We start from the raw sequence: 23,204 nt of genomic DNA, 5'->3' as shown, positions 1-23,204 counted from the left end.
CCTCTCCAGATAAATGTGTAGGGGAGGTAGATCTAGAAAGATCTCCATGGCCGCTGACGGTGTGGTACTGATGGCACCACTGATGGCCAGATAAGCCTGTCTCTGTAAGCCAGAGAGCTTTGCCTGGGTTGTTTTCTGTAAAGCCTTCGGCCACCAGACAATTGCACCATAAGTGATCATTGGTCTGACAATCATCACATAAATCCAATAGATTTGTTTTACCACTATTCCTTCGACATGTCCTTAGGAACAGTCTAGCTTTGTGTAAAACTTTTTCCAAGTGAGCGTTCCAGGTGAGTTTTTTATCAAGGACAATGCCAAGATATTTCACCTCCGTTCCAAATGGAATGACCTCACCATTGAGTGGCAGTGGCGTTAGATCGTCCAATTTTCTCCTCCTGGTGAAGGGGATTATCACAGTTTTGCTGGGGTTGACAGACATCTGCTCCCTCAGGCACCAACTGTAAACAACATCCATCATGCTTTGGAGGATATTACAAGCTACCCTTCCTGACGTAGACTTTGCCAAGATGACAAGGTCATCTGCATAAGCTTGCAAATCGACTTTTCTTCTGTCGAGGGCCTCAAGCAGACTATTCTTCAGGAGCGACCACAGAAGAGGAGATTTGTCACATATTAAAGGTGAGCAAACGTGGCACCCAATGCGCGGACATCTTTCTTATGCCTAAATGTTGATTTAATATGTGAAAACATATTAAATGTTGATTTAATATGCTGTCATCACATATTAAATCATCATTGAGGCATGAGAAAGCTGTGTGCCGCGTTTGCTCACGTTGGACCAAAAACGTGTTCGAATGAATATTTCCAACGTTCTACTGGCGCAGTTTAGGCGCAATAAATCCGAGTTTTGACGCCGATTAATTACTGTAGATGAAACTTGGATACGATACACCATTATATGCCCGAAACAATAATACAGTCCAAACAGTGGATTGCAAAAGGGGTACTGGCCAAAAAAAACTGGTTTTTCGGCTAGGAAAGTGATAGTGACTGTTTTTTGGGATAGCCATGAAGTTATTTCAATCGATGATCTTTAAAGACGAATAACTAATTCTATTTTTCATTTATTGCTATATTTTGATGAATTTGAAGTTGGAAATCCACTTGGAGCTCATGCAGCTATACATAAATTAGGAGCAATATATTATACTATACCCATACCAACAAAATATCTTTCTGAACTCTCTAATATTTTTCCTGGAATGTTATTCCACGCAGCTGATTTCAAACAGTTTGGATCAAAAATTTGATTTACCAAGTTAATTGAAGAAATTGATTTCTTAGAAAGTACCTACTGGTATTGATATTCAAATTGAAGATATTGCCTACAATTAACATCAAATTCAAATTAGCCCTGATTCAAGGCGACAATCTTGGACTTAACACTATCTTAGGACACACAGGGTTTTCGTTCAAATTATTTTCGCAGACTTTGTAAAATACACCGAAATGACAGTAAGAAGCAGACTCGTCTAGACATTTCACTGCTTTCATCTCTTTTATTTCAAGGTCATGACTAGTTCGAAATCTCCATTAATAATGTGATCGAACGAATTGTAATCATTTTAACTGTCACTTAAGTACATTTTATTTTTAAAATTTATGTTCATATCTAACGTGATGAGCGAATGAATATTATTATCATTTTTTGTCTTTCATTAAATATAGTAAAACTTTCCAAGAATATTTTGCATAAGATCGAAGCTCGTGATTCATGAGGAATGATGTTCTGAATATCTGGCCGTTTGCGAAAGTCGAATCCTTATAAGTTCCAACTGGGTTGCAGAAGAATTTCACTTCGGAGCCTTGGTCGTTTCTTGCACTTTTCTGAATTAGCCAACCGCGCGATTATAATGCAATATTCCACAGGAAATTTCATTACACGATCGGCTGGTCGAGTTGAATTAGTTTGTAATCTGAATATAAAAATGTTAATTGACTTAAACAGGGATCAGCAATCCCAGGAAGGATTTCATTTTCGAAATTTCAAATTGCAAACCATAAATTTCTTCTTGACTAAGCTGGTTGATGCAAGTACTTGAGTAGGGACTTCAAAAAATATGACAATGATGTCAAATCTCACATCATATCATAAAAATATTTTGTTATGATGAGAAATAATCAACTATTATTCACTCCTAATATTGGGAAACTATCATCAAGCATAATTAAAGTTTTTCATAAAGAAAAAAATATTGAAATTTGAAAAATAAATATTAAAGCTGATGAAAATCCCAAAACGCAATTGAAAGATTCAACACCTGATTTGAAAAAATCAAACGATGTTTATAATATATCCTGTTATAATTGTGATTTGAATTACATTGAAACAACTTCCAGAACATTATCGTGTTGAATCACCTTACATAAAAGTGATATAGGACTTAAAAACAAAAATTTCTGTGCACTAGCACAACACTCCCATGAAACTAGACACAAAATTAAATATGATGAAGCGAAATTTCTACAACTAGAAAGAAACATGATCAAAAGGCTATTTGATAGTATTCCTTTTCAGTGCATTTCTTTAATGTCTCCCCCTTTTATTTTTTGAACGGGCCAACTCAAAAAATTGAAAGATGGCGACTGGGCGCCATCTGGGAAAAAAATTAAATGGAAAGGGTGGCCTTGTGACACATCTTTTTGAAGCTCCAGACAAATGCTTCACAACCCTAGAATATAATGTCAATATCTTCAACTGTTACAAAATGGCGGAACTTTTAATGATTGACTGAATACATTGGCATTTAACTACATAATATGAGGTAATAAGCTTGAGGTCAGTTCAGAAAATGTTCGAAATTGTTGCCTTGTAACGTCAATATCTCTACAAATATTTATTATTCTATGCCGTATATCCAATATTGAAGCAGGTTCAGTTTCGTACACCTTTTGCTTCAAATAGCCCCATATAAAAGTCCAAAGGTGTCAAATCTGGCGAGCAGGCTGGCCATTCTGTAGGATCTCGACGGTCAATCCAACGACTGGGAAAAGTAGTATCCAAATAGTTTCTTACTTGTCTGTGTAATGTTCTCCATTTGTTCTAGATATTAGGTATATGTTTCCCGGAAAACGTGAGGGTTGGTGTCACTCCAATAACGGCAATTTTGTCTGAGAACATTGCCGTTTAAAAAACATGTACATTCGTCACTAAAACAAATATTGTGGAGATAGGTAGGATGTCTTGCAATGTTTTCCGTCATGACTTCGCAGAATTATGTTCTTCGATCAGGGTCACCTTCAGTTAATTGGTGTACTTACATTTTAATTTTGTATGGATAATACCTATTTCTCTTCAAAAGTCTCCACACAGCAAAAGGAGGCACCTCACAAACATTCGCGACGGAATAAGTAGACTGTTCAGGATTCACTACCATCTCACCATGTACACTACCAGTAGTTGTGAATTTGGATAGAAGTTCCCTCAAATATTATCTACAAATAGGGCGATTCGGAAAACGTTCATTGAAAATCCTTTCGGTCTCGTAAAAGTTACGCGTCGCACCGTATATAAAAATCGCTTCAATTTTTTCTTCCATTGGACGAGAATTGAGTTGACGGGGTACCTTTCTACTAGTAAAACCGAAAACTAAATGAGAATATTCTAACTGAACAATGATGTTTATTGTCGTACTGGCATTTTTTGTTGTTTTTATAAACAAAAAATAAATTAACAAACCTTAGTGGGTTGTTGGAATTGCCATATGGCGGATAAAAAGGAATATTTCTAGAAATATCGATATTAATGTGCTTGTCTTCAGGAAATTATTAAATGTTCCGCCATTTTGTAGTAGGTGAAGATATTGACTTCATATTCTAGGGTTGTGAAGTATTCGTCAGGAGCTTCAAAATTATGTGTCACAAGACCTCCGTCTCCATTTATATTTTTTTCCCAGATGGCGCCCAGTCGCCATCTTGAAAGTTTCATCTGTCAATTTCACTTCAAAATAAAGTATTCATGCATTCATTTCATTATTCCAAATTTCCATTTTTTGAGTTAACCCGTTCAAAAAATAAAAGGGGGGGACATTAAAGAAATTCACTGTATATTCATATTGTATGACCTCATATAATATATACATTTTCGCAACACTAATTCTTATACGACAAACTGAAATTTTTTTGACCAATTTCATTCTTTAATTTGGTTTTTTCATAATAAGTTCATGTTATATAGGTAATATAAATAATATAATTTTTCGAAACTCACCATCATTGATGTAAAGTTTTTTGAAGTAAAGTATGTTCACAATATGTGGAAATTATAAGTCATTGCTAGAAAAAGTTTCCTCATAAATAACTGATGTTTTTTCTCTCTGAAAAGCCATCCAATAATTGTTTAAAGCACTTTATTATGTCACTATGTAGTTCATTAACATTTCAATACTTATTGTGAAATTAGCAAACTTTCGAAATCTTTTTTCCATTTTATGATAAACCATTGCCCATTACCCAAGTTCCATTTTGCATTCTGATTGAAGTATATAATATACGTAACCGTTGTCTGCACTCCTAATAGTTGTTAACATGTAATCTGAGTTCTAATGTGGAAAATATTGAAAATGTTTGGATTTAAACGGGTATATTTTAGGAGATTAATTTTTGGGAAAGAAATGTTTTGGCTTTCTACTTCTGCATCTTCCAACATTGAATTACACGAAAGAAAAATACTTTCGAAAAAACTACGTTTATATGAACATAAAATTATACAATGTTTTAATAAAAGTATTTGTTTGGAAAGTATTTTTCTTTTGTGTAATTCAATGTTTATATAAAAGTAGCTGTTTCGAGGGGGTGTTTCTTCCAGTTTTGTGTCTTAAAGTTACTTTTTGCATGATCCACATATCTTTGTTCATTTTGAAATTGACTGCTTTATTCCTTTCTTTGGAAGATTCCCATATTTTTTGTATAAAGATGGAGAAGTAAAAAGCCAAAACCTTTCTTTCCTAAATAGATAATGTCTTTTGCAACACTTTTTGTGTAAATAGCGGTTTTAAATATAATTTTTATTATAACACTTCACTTTTATAATGAAATCTAAAAATGGGAATAAGAAAATGATATCAATAATGAATATTGAGACCTGGAAATGGTTGATACCATAATATCCTTGGAAAGTGTTCCTGTATTTTCAAAAAGGCTTCCATTTAAATTTTGAGAAGTATTAAAAAGAAGAGTTTTCTATACATAAACAAAATATATATACCTACATCTATAATCCTATAACTTTATTAACAACATTTATCAGTAAGATTGCTTTTACCCATTAATATTAAATAAAAAAGAAAGTAATACAAATCATGAAATTATGAAAAAACAAAAATTAATTGGCGCCCAGCCGGGGCGACTTCATTGATTCAAGTGGCGCATTTGCTTTTTCAGCTGCAGGAAAACTCGGAAAAACCTGCAGTACCACATCATCGAAAGATTTTGATCTCCCAATGTCCACTCTTTCATAAAACAAAATGTAGGGTGTCTCCAGAGACTCCAATAAACTGAATACATCGCAGAACACTTAGTGACACGACTACGAGTATCATCAAACTTAAACCAGCCCGTTTCGTCTTTGAACAACGCGTAATAATGACCAGATTCAACGTCAGAACCACAGTGAACAATGACTGCATGAATATTATAATAGTGGTCTGCTAGATTAAAGTGTTCATCTATTTCGAACCTTCGTAAGAGTTTGGTGCTTTCGTCAGAGGCTGAGTCATGTTTGAAGATCATCAGTGTTATTATTAGATTGACTGGTGCCTCAGATATACTTGTTTTCTTATAATAGCCAGTTAGTTTGGTGCATATTTGGCAATACAGTCGATCAGCACCCGTTAAACGTTCCATTTTCAGATGATTTAACAATAAGCTTTGCACGGATCAGTCATATCAGGAAACGCTAGTTGGAGTTCCAGAAAATCACATACGTTTTTGCTACCTCTTGAACATTTACCACAAAGTAAACTAGTGAGGATTTTTCTACAAGATCTACAAACACAAGAAGAGATAGACTGTACGGAATCATTCAATCCAGAGCGGTCAGGAGTATTGATTCTGCTATTTTTTTGCTCACGAAGAGTATTTAACAAGAACGCTAAGAATTCGGAGCAATCCTCTTGTTGTCCTAACGAGTATCTAGTGGACTTCAAAGACTCCAGGAAATCGGTTGGTGGAAAAGATGATGCATTCTTATGAAACTGCAATTGCATGAACAATTGTTTTATTCTTGAACTTAGGCAACGCAACTCAAGCTCAAAATCAAGTATTAATAACAAAACAAACTCGTTTGTGAAAAATGACACTGTATGATTACAGCCCTTCTACAACTGGAAAATAAAAATTCAAATATAATTTCGATAAATATGGTACTTATAATTGTGTATGTATAGAATCGATTAATGAAGTTACAAAATCAAACCATTACGAATTCAATTTTAATCAATTAACTCCTAGGATGGTAGTTTCTGTATTTGGTCGAAATTAAAACGAAACAAGTTCAAGATCAAGATTACTCGGGACACTTTCATTGAAATTAAGTTAACGACCTGGTAGATAGTAATAAATAAAATAATGAGATTAAGGATATTTTCTTGGAAATAACATACAAATAACAACTAATTTCCTAGATAAGAGAGAAAACCACACGGACATATATACCCATAAAATGTAAATGATGAGACAGATATTCATTATTTTAACGGTGCCAGTGACCTCGATTTCAGAAATATTGAGGAAATTCTCTTCTGGTTTTTTGTTTGGTCGACCGATTCTTCAATGAAAGTCCATCGGATTACTTATTCTCCGGCGACCAGTGTTGTTTGATCTCCATTGTTTGTCTAGTAATTTCAATCAATCGATTTCCTTTTCAGATTTAACGACGTTCGAGATTAAATGAATTAGAAACTGGAGATAAATGTACATCCAAGAATGAAAGTGGAAAATGAGAACTTTACTTTAATGTCAAATGCAACTTTCAAAGTATACGATGAGAAAAACTTAAAATCTAGTAGGTCGTGGCCCGTTTGCTATTGTTCAAAAATAGATTGTTTTCTGAAATATTCTCAGCTGAATGCATCTTGAATTAATACAATTACATCGATGAAAAAAGATGTTAATTTCTTGCCAATCAGTTTTATTACCATTCCGTAGAAATGTTTCATCAAAAGTAATATGAGACCGCAAAATTGTATCAAAATTGTATATTTCCGTTTTTAACGAATTTTTTTTTGATTGGCAATACCATGACAGCAACAAGCAACATGCATAATATCATACAGGGTGTTTCAAATTCGATCCTCACCATTGAGATCTCGGAAACTATGAGAAGATGGTTAAATTATGGCAGAGTTGCGCATTTACCTGACTAACAATATGCCGTTGAGGAAGTTCTGAAATTCCGACTAAGTATATCTGGAGACATCCGGAAAAACCAAAAATTTCGAAAAATGATTTTTAATTTTTTCTGGCTTTATTTTTCGAAGGATTCGAAAATAAATTGCACTTTCACGTTGCCACTTTTTCCCTGCTACATAATGATGTTTTCAGATTTGCTATCCCACGTTTCGTCTTCCGGCCACCATCATCAACTTTATTTTTTCTTATGGGCGCTACATTGGAATCTTTCTGTTTTGAATAAAATCAGATTTTACCTTTTCAATAATGTATCATAAGTTATCATTCTTTTTCGAGAAATTGGAGATATTGAAAAAAATTAATTCTTATCATAATAGGCTTTGACTTTGAGTTTCTAAATTTGACTTTCAATTTGTTACACTCAATGACATTTTGTTATTGTACAAGTCATTGAATTTTTGGCGAAAAATGGCTTTTACGAATGAAGAAAAAAGAGATATGATACAAATTTATTACAAATACGATAGAAACAGTGTTAGGACATCGGAAATGTATTTAAACTTGTATTCCGAAAGACGACAACCACATCGAACTATGTTCAAGTTATTGGATCAAAATCTCAACGAGTTTGGTTCGTTTGAAAAGCCGAGGAAAAAATACGGAGACAGAAAGGACCAGGAAAGTAAAGAGAATTTGATAAATGAGGTATGTATGAGGTAAGTTAGATATTGTGACATTTTGTAATTGGCTAATAAGAAGACCTGATTTTCCTGTTTTCTTGGAAAATGCAAATTGGACAGATGAAAGCACTTTTACGAATTGTGGAATATTCAACCGAAATAACGAACACATTTGAAGCATAAACAACCCCAGGCAGTTCCGAGAAATTCGACCTCAAGTGCGATTCAATATTAACGTAAGGGTAGGAATTTACAAAGATAGAATTTTGGGTCCTCATTTATTTGACGGAATTCTGAATGGAGAAACCTATCATCAGTTTTTAATGTCGATTTTCGAAAACTATTTGGATGATCTACCTTTGACTAACTATAACACCATCTGGTTTCAACATTATGGCGCTCCACCGCACACTACCAGACGAGTGTCTAATGAAAGGTTTGGTGATAAATGGATAGGTAATAATGGGCCGATGAGGTGGCCGGCAAGGTCTCCAGACTTAATTATTATGGATACATTCTTATGGGATACACTGAAAAATAGAGTTTATGGTCAGAGGGAATATCAAAATATTGAGTACCTTCAACACAGTATTGTTAGAGAGTTCGGAAGATTGAGGAGGAGTGAAATTTTGTATCATATCTCTTTTTTCTTCATTCGCCAAAAATTGAATGACCTGTACAATAACAAAATGTCATTGAGTGTAACAAATTGAAAGTCAAATTTATAAACATCAAAGTCAAAGCCTATTATAAGAATTAATTTTTTCCATTTACTCCAATTTTTTGAAAAAGAATGATAACTTCTGATACATCATTGAAAAGGTAAAATCTGGTTCTATTCAAAACAGAAAGATTTCAATGTACCGCCCATGAGAGAAAATAAAGTTGATATTGGTGGCTGTAAGACGAAACATCGGATAGCAAATCTGAGAACACTATTATGTAGCAGGAAAAAAGTGGCAATGTGGAAGTGCAATTTATTTTCGAATTCTTCGAAAAACAAAGCCATAAAAATATAAAAATCATTTTTCGAAATTTCTGTTTTTTCCGGATATCTCCGGATATACTCGGATATACTTCAGAACTTTCTCAACTGCATATTGTTAGTCAGGTAAATGCGTAACTTTGCCACACTTTAACCATCTTCGTATCTCTATAGTTTCCGAGATCTCAATGCTGAGGATCGAATTTGAAACACCCTGTATATCTATTGCTGGTGGCTTGACTGGTTTTGCTCAAAAATAGATTGTTCATTGAAATATTCTCAGCTGATTGCATCCCAATTTTTTTTCAATTTTATTAAAGAAACATTGATGTTAGTTTTATCGCTGTCAAGTTTGTCGCCATTTAGAAGTGTTTTATCGAAAGTAATATAAGACCTCCAAATTGTATCTTTCCATTTAATGTGAAGGAATCGGTCGGTACTTGATGAAAATCCTATCATTCAAAAACATTTTATTATGAGATTTTCACTAAACGATTTTTCAAAAACGCAACACTTGATTTGCTATACAATAGCTTCTTCTAACTAAATTCTACATTTTCAATGCTTTATACAGGGTGTCCCTGGACTTCCTCTTTTCCTCTCGGGAATGTATAGATGGGGTCAAAATATCACCAGTACTTCATATAACTTTTTTTCCTAAAATCCTTCGTTACCAAGTAACGGGCCCTCGAAGTTACAAAATGAAAAATGTTTTTCTTTGATAACTTTTCAAGTGAATATTCAAAATCATCCAAATTTTGGTAATTGACTAAACAAATGAATTCCGTCGATGAGCTTTCATGCAGGAGTCAGTTGTTTTGCTACAAAGTCAGGAACGGACTACCCCCGATGGTCCACACCCCAAAACTTTGAAATGACAGATATTTTTCAATATTTTTCAACAAAATAAGGTTACTTGGACAATTTTATGAATAAAAGTACTCGTGTGGAAAGTCGATCGGAGCAACGAGTCTTGATAAAAATGTAGTTCTACTCGACGACATCAAACCCGCTCGTCCACCATTATTTGAAATGAATAATTATCAAAGCAGAAATAATAATGATAACGTTAATTCAACAACATTTATAACAGGAATAATACAAAGTATGCTAAAACGAAGTCGTAAACAAAAAGTACAGTACCTATATGGAAGTTTAGGTCACAATTGTGATAGCAGATATTTTTTCAAAAGAAATATCAAGTTCTGTAGATTCGTGGTGTTTTTAAACTAACAAGCTACTCTACTATGAAATATCGAATTCATTCCATATTTTGTATGTACATAATACGTGTGGAATAATCACGTTTCGTGTTGATCAGTTATCTGAATCTCATGAAACTCAACATTCGAATGTTTCAAATTCTTCTTCACAGCTAAACTGTTGAGGAGTTTCACTGATAATTATAATTTTATGGGAGAAATTCTTTAACACGAATCTAAATTTAGCTGAAAAAACGCACATCGGAAAAAATATTTACTATACTAATAAAAAGCAAACGAATGAACTACAAAAACGGCTGCACATGATCAGGTGAAAAATATCCAGGGAATAATTATGTTCCATTTCTTTCACAGATGTTGACAAAAAAACCTTTTAGAAAGTTTTGATAAAAAATGAGAAACTGGAATGCGATTTTGTTTTGTTGAATGGTGCGTTGTCATATGACTATCATTGTATTGTCAATATTCTATAGGATATTTTGAATTTTTTTGATATGGCCGAACAGTTTACATTCAATGAATATGCAGATATGCATGTATTTTATGGACGAGCATTTTGTAATGCTGCAGAAGCTCGTCGTCTGTATTCCGAGCATTTTCCCAATCGAACGGTGCCGTCAAGAGAAACATTCGAGCGTGTCGATCGCAGCTTGAGGGAGACAGGTATGTAATAATTGATAATTAATTTGAGCACGTTCTTTTGTTTCGATATTATTGTAGGTACAGTTTTGCCAAAACGAGGTGGTGAGGCGCTCCTAGGACTGTACGTACCGTTGTATTGAAGGAAAATATTTTGGAAGCCGTCGCTGATGATCCTTCAATGAGCATCAGAAATTTATCAGAACAGTTCCATACATCCAAGTCCACTATTCGTAGAATTATTAGGAAACAACTGCTCCACCCATTTCACATCCAGAAGGTACATGCCATGACACCTCAAGATTTTCCAGCACGACTGGAATATGCCAATTGGTTCATGGATAGGCAAAGAGAGGATATGACTTTTATTAATCGAGTTTCATTCACTGATGAAGCAGGTTTCAGTAGAGATGGAGTTATCAACTCTCATAATCTCCATATATGGGCCGAAGAAAATCCCCATGGGATATTGCAAACCAAACACCAACGGAAATTCAACGTGAATGTTTGGGCTGGTATCATAGGAAACCATCTTATAGGACCATTCGTTCTACAGGACCGATTGAATGGAGAACGTTATTTGGAGTTCATTCAGAACGATTTGAATGGACTTTTGGAACATGTTCCATTGCAAACCCGAAGAGATATGTGGTTTATGCATGATGGCGCTCCTCCTCATTTTAGTTTGATTGTGCGTGACCATCTGAACCATATTTTCCACAATAGATGGATTGGTAGAGGTGGGCCATATTCATTTAAATCCATTGGATTTCTTTCTGTGGGGGCATCTAAAAAGCCTTGTTTACGCTACACCTATTCACACAAGAGATGCATTGTTGAATAATGTAATAACATTACATTGTGAAGCCATACGAAACGACCCTGGAATGCTATTTCAAGTACAGAGAGGGTGTCTTCGCAGACTAAGAAAATGTATAGAGAGAGAAGGTGGTCATATCGAGCAGTTTCTGTAGCGGATTTTTCATTTCTGTTTGCTCTTGAGGCTCTTGAGTTTCGTTAGTTAAACGTGTTTGCATTATAAAAATTCGTTATGAACATTTTACCTATCATTTCCATTTTCCTTAAAAACTAATATTTTCGAATAATGGTAGACATCTCAGGATAAATGTTGTTGAATTAACGTTATCATTATTATTTCTGCTTTGATAATTATTCATTTCAAATAATGGTGGACGAGCGGGTTTGATGTCGTCGAGTGAAACTACATTTTTATCAAGACTCGTTGCTCCGATCGAGTTTACACACGAGTACTTTTATTCATAAAATTGTCCAAGTAACCTTAATTTGTTGAAAAATATTGAAAAATATCTGTCATTTCAAAGTTTTGGGGTGTGGACCATCGGGGGTAGTCCGTTCCTGACTTTGTAGCAAAACAACTGACTCCTGCATGAAAGCTCATCGAAGGAATTCATTTGTTTAGTCAATTACCAAAATTTGGATGATTTTGAATATTCACTTGAAAAGTTATCAAAGAAAAACATTTTTCATTTTGTAACTTCGAGGGCCCGTTACTTGGTAACGAAGGATTTTAGGAAAAAAAGTTATATGAAGTACTGGTAATATTTTGACCCCATCTATACATTCCCGAGAGGAAAAGAGGAAGTCCAGGGACACCCTGTATATGTTTTTACAATTCCAAAACTACCTCAATTTGAAGTTTCTGAGTTTTACCTAGCCAATTAATGTTGAATGTGTACCTGTGTTTGGAAATAAATCAGTAAACATTAACATAAGAAAAGAAGAGAAAGTGTACACAGTAGTTTCCTCGAGGAACCTATTGTGTACGAGGAAGAAGGCCCCTTGCCTTCTTCCTCGTACACAATACGTACATATTTTTTTACAACTACCTCAATATGGGTATCAAATGACAGGGCTTGACTAATAGAACAGTAGTACACTTTGAAAAAGATGCAAATTCGAAATGGCCGCAGCTACAAAATGGCGGATTGCATATTGTTTCACAACTACCTCAATATGGATATCAAATGATAGGGCTTGACTAGTAGAATGACGGATTACATATAACCTTGTAATACTGAGTCAGTGAATGAACTAAACAGAATGAGAAGAATTGAGTAGGTAACAAAAGCAGAAACTGAAAGCTTGAAAATAAAATAAGTGAAAAAATGTTTAATGTTGAATGGTTCTATTGAAAAAAATATATAATAATGATGTAGATAACGTACTAAAAACTGAAAAATAATTCAGAAGATCCTAGGTAGCAGTCATCACATGACTCACCTCAGCAATCTACGGTATTGATCAGATAAAAAATAATAAAATAAATATAAATAATAATAAAATCGAAGCTTCGAAGAAAATAATAAAGAAAAAACGAGGAAAATTTCGTAGATTCATTTTTTCTTGGTAAGTTTCATTCCCAAGTTTTCCAGTATCTAGATACTGTTTGATATCAGAAGTTTTAGAAGTAGAAAAACGTACCGAATTACCAATCCAATCGAATACCTTCCAAACGGTGTTTTAAGTTCAGCGCCGACTCTTGTTTCAGGTCGCATTCCTTTCCAATGAACAATAATTGCTGGCTGTTATAAGTAGGTGAAACAGTTATTCGTGGCTATATTCACAGTGCATATCCTTTATCCTTTACGATAAGTTGATTTATAATCTTTCTCGCCAATTAATGAAGCTTCAATAACCGACACAACAACGGTTCGGCCTGACCAGCATATTTGCCAAAAGGAGTTCTAACATAAAATTACTCTCGGCCATAAATCCCAACTACTGTTTTCTGCTGTGTAACAATTACTAATTTTCTTAACACTTTTGGGAAAATTCGTTTACTAAACATTAATTATCCATATATTCGATCTGACGTTGGCGTAGCTCATGATTTTTTTTATTTATTTATCAAAAAGCCTGTGTATATATTTTAAACACGAATTTTCCAAATATTTCCACTCTATTCTCACACCTTCAGAAGACTTTGAAAACTAGAACATTTCACTATATTTACAAACGCGTAAAAGGAAAAAAATATTTCTATTAAAAACTCATAAAATCAAAGTTAGAATACGCGTCAATTGTGTGGAGCCCCTTTCATCAATATCATATAGATAGAATAGAAGCAATTCAACGACGATATTTAAAACTGCTAAAAAACTGATGGCATTTATCCTCCAATAGGAACAACCCACTCGAAAAAGACGTGAATATTATACTGTTGTATTAACCTATAAAATTATCAAAAGCATAGTTGACTGCCCAACATTACCGGAAAAGTAAAATATTTGCATTCCTAGAATCTGTTCCAGACACCCGAGTACTTTCTATATAAAAACATCTCGCACAAATGTTCTGGAGAATTCTCCGATCCATACCATGTGTAAAGTAACAAACGCTGTTAGCGATAATTTAGATATATTTAGTTGCAAATTGTCAGATATAAAATCCCACTTCCTAAAATAATTGTTTTGTCACCTAGTGTTTCTAGTGTTTGTAGACTTTACAGTCACTTGTTTGTGATGTATTTATTATATCTGTTTTCCCGCTCTGTAATTGGGATATGTCCTGTAGAGTATTGTATTACAAATGAAAAATAAATAAATAAGGATAACATTGTAAATATAGTTAGTTTAATCTTCCTCTTGGTGATGACCACTCAGTGATCGAAACACGTATTGAGGTGTTAAAATAACGGTTTGGTGTTGGGATAAAACTCTCGTAATAGTCATTACAATACCAAAGGTTCCAAACAGTGCCATCACAAGTAATATTATCCACTGTTCTATAAAGGACAATTCAAAAATATTATTTTCCAATTACGAATTTGAATAAACTGTAATATTATTTAAATTTTTCGAAAGGCATTTTCTCTCTTCAACTATCTATATTTTGATAAAGGCTGGTTCCAATTTTTTCATTACAAAAGCATTGAGTACTGAGTACCATTAACACAAATTTTTAAAATCAGTGATCAGTAGTAGTGAAATAACGCTTGTCACACAGACAGCTACTTTACATATTTCTTCTTCATCAATTTATTTTTGATAACAGAACTTAATTATTATCAGTGGCAACTTCATGAATTTAAAATTGAATTTTCAAAGAATAGCGGTACTTTCGTATATCGAATAATTCTTAACAAATCTGTACCTAATGGAATACTTTATCTTGATCGTTCAATTTGTTTTCTAATAAGTAATCTTTCTATTTCAAATTATTCATTTTGTCAATTATTCTACGCTATCTGTTAAAAAAATATAAGGTCAATTTTTATTTTTCTCAAAGAATATTTATTTATTCATCAATTTCTATTTTGTCACCTTTAACGTAGTCCCCCTCAGTTATAATAAGTATACTTACTTATGCCAGCGTTTTTTTTCAATCCATCCAATCCAATCCATCACTGATAAAAATCTCCCCAAAAAAATTTCAAGTATCTGATGAACAATGCATTTTTTCAAAATATTTTTCAAACAAATAGAGCTAAAAATCATGAAAAAGCATGATTATGTAACCTTAAATGATAAGAATACGAATAAATTTCAATATTAAAAAAAATTATCATTGCTTTAATATAACAAGATTTTATTAAAATAACGATAAAAATAAAATGAAAACAACAATAAAAACAACATTGAATTTTTCACTTTTTAACGTCCTTGATTATTAATAACAAAGTGGAAAATCAAAATTTTATAATTTTTCCTACAGGAATCTTTTTTGAAGGCTTTCAAGAAAAGTTCCAAGAAGTGAACAAAATTTGAGGTTTTCAGTTTAAAAATTATCAGGGTTTTTATGTAAATTTAAAACTTGTGAAAATTAGTTAATTAACTAAAGTATATCTGATATTATAATCACGGGAATTTTTTTTTTTACATGGATTTTCGTTAGATTTTCGCATAGCCCGCTTTTAGCGCTATTTTCGCCTCTAAATTAAAATTATAAATAATGGTGTTGGAGTTCCGGGAGGTGGAACTTTTTTTTAGTAAATTTCCTCCTCTTTAAGGATCTTTTTTTAAATTTCAGATATGTCTGTTTAAAATCAGATATCTTCAATATTTTCCGAGATATTTGCTAAAAACCAAACCCCCCTTTTTTAGTACTTAAATTGCTTATAACTTTTGCAATTTTTTCGAGCCCCTCTTGAAAATTTTCAAAAAGTTGCTAAAGGTCATTCCGGATTGAATGAGCCCTGGATCATAATTTTCAATGCCCTTGGACAGAAGTTCCAAAAAAAGGGTCTTGTGATCCAGAATAATATTGGAAGTAGTAAAGAAGAAAGTAATGCAAATTATGAAATTATGAAACAACAACAAAAATTAATTGACGCTCCGGGGCGACTTGATTGATTCCAGTGGCGCATTTGCTTTTTCAGCTGCAGGAAAACCCGGAAAAACCTGCAGCACCACATCATCTGAAGATATTATTGGAATATGTGAGGAAAGTCAGGCGATAAATTCCTAAGCAGGTTTTGAAACCTTCGCTTCAATTGTAAATAGCTGTATTTTAAGTGAATTTTAGGTTTTGTAGGTTTTGTAAACTGGAAAATATTGTTTCCGAAACGTCGGCCATTGAAGAAAGCTAAGTACAGACATTTTTATTCAATTTATGAATACGACAAGTTATTGACTAATTGAACCCTTCAATTGTTCATAATACACAGTAACTTTCCGGGATGAACTTTTCAGTTTGCCCTTTATTACACTTCTGCAGATTCTCTATTGATTACACTTCATTTTTTGGATTGTCGAAGGTTATACTGAAAAAACAGTAAAAAATCTCTGAAGAACTACTGACATTGGTGATTTTTTTAAATATTCATTGTATCAACTGAATCCCGAAGTCATTTTTCAGCTTTTGTTTCTTATTTAATCATTCCCGTTGAAATACCTTCATCATGTCCCCAATATTCTTTGTTTGAAAGTTAATCTATATTTGTTATTTTATATGCGGGGACAACCACTTGTATTAATGTTGATATATGAATGCTATTACATTTTACATCGTTTCATAATATTCCAGATGTAAAATACCTAATACATAACACAAATATTAGTTGTATATGACAGGAAATGTAAAAAAAAACATAATCGTTTATTACGAATCACTAATGTTGCGTAACTGAATGAGAAAAAATACTGAAAGGTCAGTCTTAATATGCACATGCAAACCTTCATACCACGCTTCATACTTTGAACCACACCTCTGAAATACTTATCGTTTTAATTCATGAATCAGCCAAGATTGACTAACATATGATAATTTTGGAGACTATGTCAGTTTGGAAATTTTACAAGTGGCAATACTCAGTACGAGACATGAGAGTTAATATCAAATTATTATTACCAATTGAGGGCAAATTATGGAAACCTTGGAATTGATGATTTGATTATGATTGTTATTTGTTTTGTTCAAGACCTCCTAAGAGAATCCATAATATCGTTTTACTGATAGTTTGTTGTCTGAGGAATCGTTTAAAACTTTCTCCAATCTATTTTCATCACTGATGTTAATGTGAAGTATTTTCAACTTTCTCATAAAGATTCATTAGGAATCGTAGCGGGGCTATTTATTTCTTTTTATGTTTCTTGGAAATTACGACTTTATAACTCAATATTTCAACTTTATTTTCGAAGTTTTGACTTTTATCTAGAAAATTTGAGTCGTAATTTAGAGTAAGGGCAACGCCATCTATGACAGTGATAGAGAACTCGGTCCTCGAATATCAAAGATAAACGAGGATCCCCAAGGCGGTCAGTTGCAAGGCCAAGCTTTGACATCGACCGCCGAAAAGATTCGTAATTTGTCTTTCACTGTAGCTTTCAACATGGCAAGTTGTTGTAAACTAGAGCCCAAACACAACGCATTTGTGATTCAACAGCAGACATCGCTGTTTCGACCCGTCATTGGTATCATCAGTGGTGCTAGGCTGAACTACAAATGCATGGGCTCGATCTCATAGATGTCGTCTTCGTAAGGGAAGATGTTATCTTCCTTATTCACTTAGGCTTGGTCTTTAAGGAGAGTCGAGTCCGCCAATGCATTTGTGGTCGATTTGTCATTGACCACCGACCGAGATTCGTATTCTGTCTTTCTCTGCCGTTTTCATGGCAATGCAATAACTAGTTGAAACAATGAAGCGCGTCAATGATACAAATACCAGGATGTTTCGACCTGTCACAGGTCTCATCAGTGGTGCTAGGCTAAGCCACGAATGCATAACTGGATTCAACTCCGATTAAAGAATAAACGTCTTGGTGAGACAAGCCTGTAATATACAAAGTTGAAAGATTATTTTGCTAAAGTTATTTTGATTTCTTTTCTAGTATTTTAGACAATGAGCGTTAACTTTTGAGTCTTATTGATTAGTTTTTGATTAACGATTTAATTTATGTGTCTTATGTTTGGTATTTGGGTAGGTCTGGTCATTTTGAGTTGCTTTCAAGTCCCTCCAGTCCCAATCTAGATTTTTTGATTCCAAAAAGTTTCTATTTCGATGAAAACTTAGAATAGCAGAACTCGGAGCACACACTTCTGTGAAATTTAATTCTATTCTATTCAATAAACAAAAGTTCAGAATCGAAATTTTCAGACAAAACTCAGAATTCGGGAATTTAGATGACATGAACTCATCGGTGGAGATATCAATGCTGGATGAGACAAGGGACAGCAATATGAAGGTGTTTTGATAATTATCGAAAAATTGTTGTAAAAAAATAGTATATCAAGTTAGCAGAGCCACCCTAGTGAAGTTCTTAATGAAATCCAAATTTTGAAATTTTCCTTACCAACATATTTGTCGAATAATTGTCATAACTCATTAGATATGAAAAAAGCCTGAAAACGTACTTCTTCGAAAATTATTGCAGTTTTCGCGTCATGCCGTGTGTTACAAGATTTTTGTACACAACCTAAATATGTATATTTGATTCTATCAGCAATTGTTTTTAAAGATTTATAGCCAGAATTGGTTTATCGTTTGAAAAAAATCGATTTTATATTAAATCTTATACTTCCATATTTTTTATCGTTTATAATATATGTTTCGACAATCATTTATGAATAAAAAACATTTTTTGTCCTTCATTTTTCAAATAGATGTTGAAAGAATAAAATATTTATATTTCGGCTACCTACTGAAAAAATACATTAAATTTTTCCACAAATATAGAAAGTATATGACAGTTTACACATTTGAGTTTCATCAAGACTTTTACTAGGGTAGTTACGCTTACTTCATATTAGGTTTGCATGACCACCCGTTGAAAAAACCGAAAGGCGACATTTTAAAATCTGTTTAGAAAATGTTTTTCCGTTAATCAGCTGTCGCCCGGTATGAACCTTTTAACGTGTGATTCCTAACACGGTTGCAGAATCATCCCATCTTCAACTAGATAAATTCTCTCAAGAAAAATATCTGGTCGAGGCAGGAATCGAACCCACGACATTTGTTTTTCATTTTTAACTATAGTCTAACGACAATTGAATGAACTATGAGTTGCTCATTACGTACAAATCAATTCTGGCCTTTTTAGTTCACAATCTTTTGAGACAGCTGATAAAGAAAATCAAACATACATATTTTTCACTAAAGTAGCTGTGGTAACTTGAGGTTAGGAGTTGGTTAGCCTTATGAAAAAAAAAGTTTTTCTTTCCCGACAATGTTCCACAATCATTCAACAATTTAAAACGTCCTTCATTGATAACAATAATCACAGGACTACAGGTCCCCGGGCCTCAATAGTGTATGGAAGTATTCTCAAAATATTTATTTGCAGTTTATTTATTAATATTGAAGAGCAGTAAGAACAGTGGATAAATCGTATCATAGTTCGAGCCATAGTTTCTTGTGAAACTATTAGAAACAATTCCGCATTTTCCAAAAAGTTCGTGAGTTCATGAGAAGAAGAATACAGCTATATGTATATTTTTATGAAGTGGATATCTTCAATTTATATTCAACGAAAGTCATTTTTTGTCAAGGAAAATCAGTTTTTCATTGACCTTTTTGGGGTATTTTTTACCTTCCACAATCTGAAAAATATAAAAAATATAATGAAGAACTTTATACCCCGATAAGTTACTGCGTAAAATCAAAGTATTTTTCACAAAGAAAAATATTCTATTCATCAGTAACTTGTTGTAACTTGTCTTCAGTAACTTGTCTTCAGAAATTGATAAAAAAATTCTAAGATATTTGCAGTTATTCCTTTTAATTATTTATTTCTCAACTTCTTCGACAGATGTCAAAGGAGTTTTGAAATATGAAATTATGTCAATGAGTAAAGTTCTCCATTATAATTTTTATATTTTTCAGATTGTCGAAGTTAAAAAAATACCCAAAAAAGGTCGATGAAAAATAGTAATTTATATTTTGTGCGTTCAGGATAATGTTATACTGGCATTCCAAAAAGCAACTTTAGATACCGTTTAAAAATAATTGTTTGAAGTTAAATGAAATATTTTTCGTAAGATCCATATGAATGAAGTTAATTTTTATGATAAATTGATAGTTGTAGCCGTTGTTACTATACGTGGTAGAAGATCATCATGAAAAATGAGGAATAAAACTTTCTATGGTTTGTTACCGCTCGTATTTGTAACTAACGTTACTGCAGATTTGTCCTATAAGAACATTTTCAAACGAATAGAATAAACTGAAAATAATTGATAATATTAGCCCGTATCTTTTATACTGTTTTTTGAGTTTATAACCTTCCATAATCTGAAAAAATAAAAGATAAATCAATAGAGAATCTGTTGTCTCTGTTTTTTTTCAGAAAATACAATGTTGAAGTGACATTCAGACCACATGCCAGGTTATCCAATTTCCTTTTAAATGCCACAGATGAAGTGGACAAGATGGAGAAATCTGGAGTTTATAAGCTTGAGTGTCCGGAGTGTAATAGTGTTCATGTGGGACAATGTAGCCGAAATTTCTCAAAACGGCATGCTGAACATGCAACCACAATTTCTCGAATCGAAACGATACGGAAATTTTGAACCATTCAAGCAAGGGTTAGAGACTCAATAAGCATAAGAAATGCGGATGTTGATACTGTTAATACTTACAGTGGTGTTTAGATATATAAGGGCTAATATTATCAATTATTTTAAGTTTATTGTAATCGTTTGTAACTGCAGTAACGTTAGTTACAAATACAAGTGGTAAAAAACAAAGTTTTATTTCTCATTTTTTTTCTTTGCATCACACTACAAAATAATGAAGATTTCAAAAATATATTTTACTTCACGAAAAAGATGTATCACTATCACTTTTCCTAAAAATGATTCAGTGCAAATCCCGCACGAAAGCCACTGACAAGTGTGAGAAATTATGTTCTACAGCAGAAGATGCCTTCCGAAATCGTATTTAGGTTTCACAAAAATATCTAAGATCACAACTCGGACAAAACCAAATGTATCATGAAAAAACTCGTGAAAAAAAATGTTTTTATAAAAACTTTTGCCTCGACTTTAGCACTCTGTTTAGTTCAAAAGTTTTTTCTTAAAATGAGCTCCAAAATAACCCCCTTGAATGTAAATAAGTTCCCAGTTTCTATGATATGCATATATGTAGTGGGATTTATAGTTTCAATCAGACTGGAAACTGGAATAGTATACAAGATAAATTTAAGCAAAAACTTGGACTTCCTGAATTTTTGTATACCTACTTATAAATGATTTTGTTATGGTAGTACTGACATACCTAAAATATGAAGTTAGACCAGAAACGAATTATGCGGCCTCCCAGAAACAATCATGAACTCATTCAACAATATGTGACATGGTATTGTAGGTTTTCGGGGGTTTCCATGTATCTGGAACGTGTTCCGTGTATGGATTTTCTTAGTTTTCACTTATTCATTTACTCAATAAATTTAAATTAATGTTCCAGTAAGAATAAGCCCAGTCCCTTTTACTTTATAATATTTCTGATCAAGTCTAAGAACTTCATATGAAGTATCTAGTAATTGTAAAATTACATAAGTGATAATCATTTTTATGCAAAAAAAAAACTAGAATATCTAGACACCTTTCAAAACAATATACTCTCGGGCGACTTACCCTTTTCAGAATTCTTTTGAATCTTCCTATAAATATTTTGCGAGATATTTTCAAAAATGTAATGTTTGTAATGATTTTACATTTTGAAAAAAGAAAAAACCAAAAATGAAAACATTTCCAACTGCAAGATTGAATATAAAATTCTTCACCTACCTGTATACTCGTCCTTTTCACGTCGATGTATAGCCAATTATCCGTTGTGAATGCAATTGCAAGAAGAGCTACGGCTATAATAGAAGTGATTGTCGCTAAACTTAAGGTAACAGCAGAACAAGGCATCGTGAATAAAGCGGAGGAAAAATCACTAGAAAATTACACTACGACACATGAAATTCAGCACTAAGGTCACTCGAAACACTGTTAAACTCCCCAGGGCATGATAATGAAGTGAAAAAGGCCCCAAATGCAACACGGAACGTTTGCGAACCCACGTTCGCCTCTGACGGTTTCTTAAAAAGTAGTTCTTTGGCGTTCAGACTCGGATGGCACTCGAGGAAGCCAAAGGCGAGGAACAGGTTTCTCGGTGGTACCTGCGCCGACCAGGGACGTACTCGCTGATATAGATATGCCAGCGGAATATCAGTGGTTGCCTAATTGACAGGGGCTATATCTGGTTCTACGGGTCTGCTTTTTACTATGGAGGGTAGAGCTAAGGAGAACCGTCTCATATGGGAGGAAGCTAGAAAGAGTGTCCAACTTTCAGCAGTGAATAACTTCAAAAACCATCCAAAATGGCGCTAGCGTAGGCACAGGGTATGATATGAAAATTTTTTCTCTACTTTTTCAACTGTAATTCGCGCATTTTACTTATGTACCTATTACTTCCTAAATGTTATATTGAACCAGAGTTGATAAATGATAAGCAAACAATTGATTATGAAACTTCAGTTTTCATTTTATTCTTATTTTGAAAAGTGTGCCATAACTAGATGGAAATTCTTTCGTCCTTATTTATTTCTCTATCCTATTCTTATAACTTTCAGCGCCTTTTTAAAATTTTAGGTACTCTGTTGCTACTGTAGCGCCACTTATATTAGCACATTTTAATGGAATCTTTTTCACACACAGAGACGGTTCTCCTTACCTCTATCCCCCCATAATTTTTAGTCAAATTCCGACCTAGACCATGATCAATTGATCAGTGACAAAATTAAATTTGAAGTTGCATGAGGACAAAACTTACAAGGACACAAAAAGTATACTATAAAATAGAACATTTACTGAATCTTAATAATGCTACTACAATTAAAA

At 33.3% G+C, this 23,204-nt stretch overlaps 1 protein-coding gene across 2 annotated transcripts in view; it reads right to left on the bottom strand.

Annotated features, from left to right (window-relative positions):
• LOC111506959 (uncharacterized) overlaps positions 1–22,477 on the bottom strand; it is a 115,352-nt gene extending 92,875 nt beyond the window's left edge. Inside the window, exon 1 of one of the 2 annotated variants that reach the window (XM_074175979.1) lies at positions 22,107–22,477. In XM_074175979.1, coding sequence (XP_074032080.1) covers positions 22,107–22,232 — 126 coding nt within the window. In that variant the 5' untranslated portion in view covers positions 22,233–22,477. The remainder of the gene's footprint in view (positions 1–22,106) is intronic. The other variant, XM_074175978.1, reaches the window with a different exon arrangement.
• Between the last annotated feature and the right edge of the window lie 727 nt (positions 22,478–23,204).

This window comes from Leptinotarsa decemlineata, unplaced genomic scaffold (assembly GCF_025532065.1).
Source record: "Leptinotarsa decemlineata unplaced genomic scaffold, Ldec_3_MD MMD2_tig00001393_RagTag_RagTag, whole genome shotgun sequence".
Lineage (NCBI taxonomy): Eukaryota > Metazoa > Arthropoda > Insecta > Coleoptera > Chrysomelidae > Leptinotarsa > Leptinotarsa decemlineata.
This window is presented reverse-complemented; position numbering and strand designations above follow the sequence as displayed.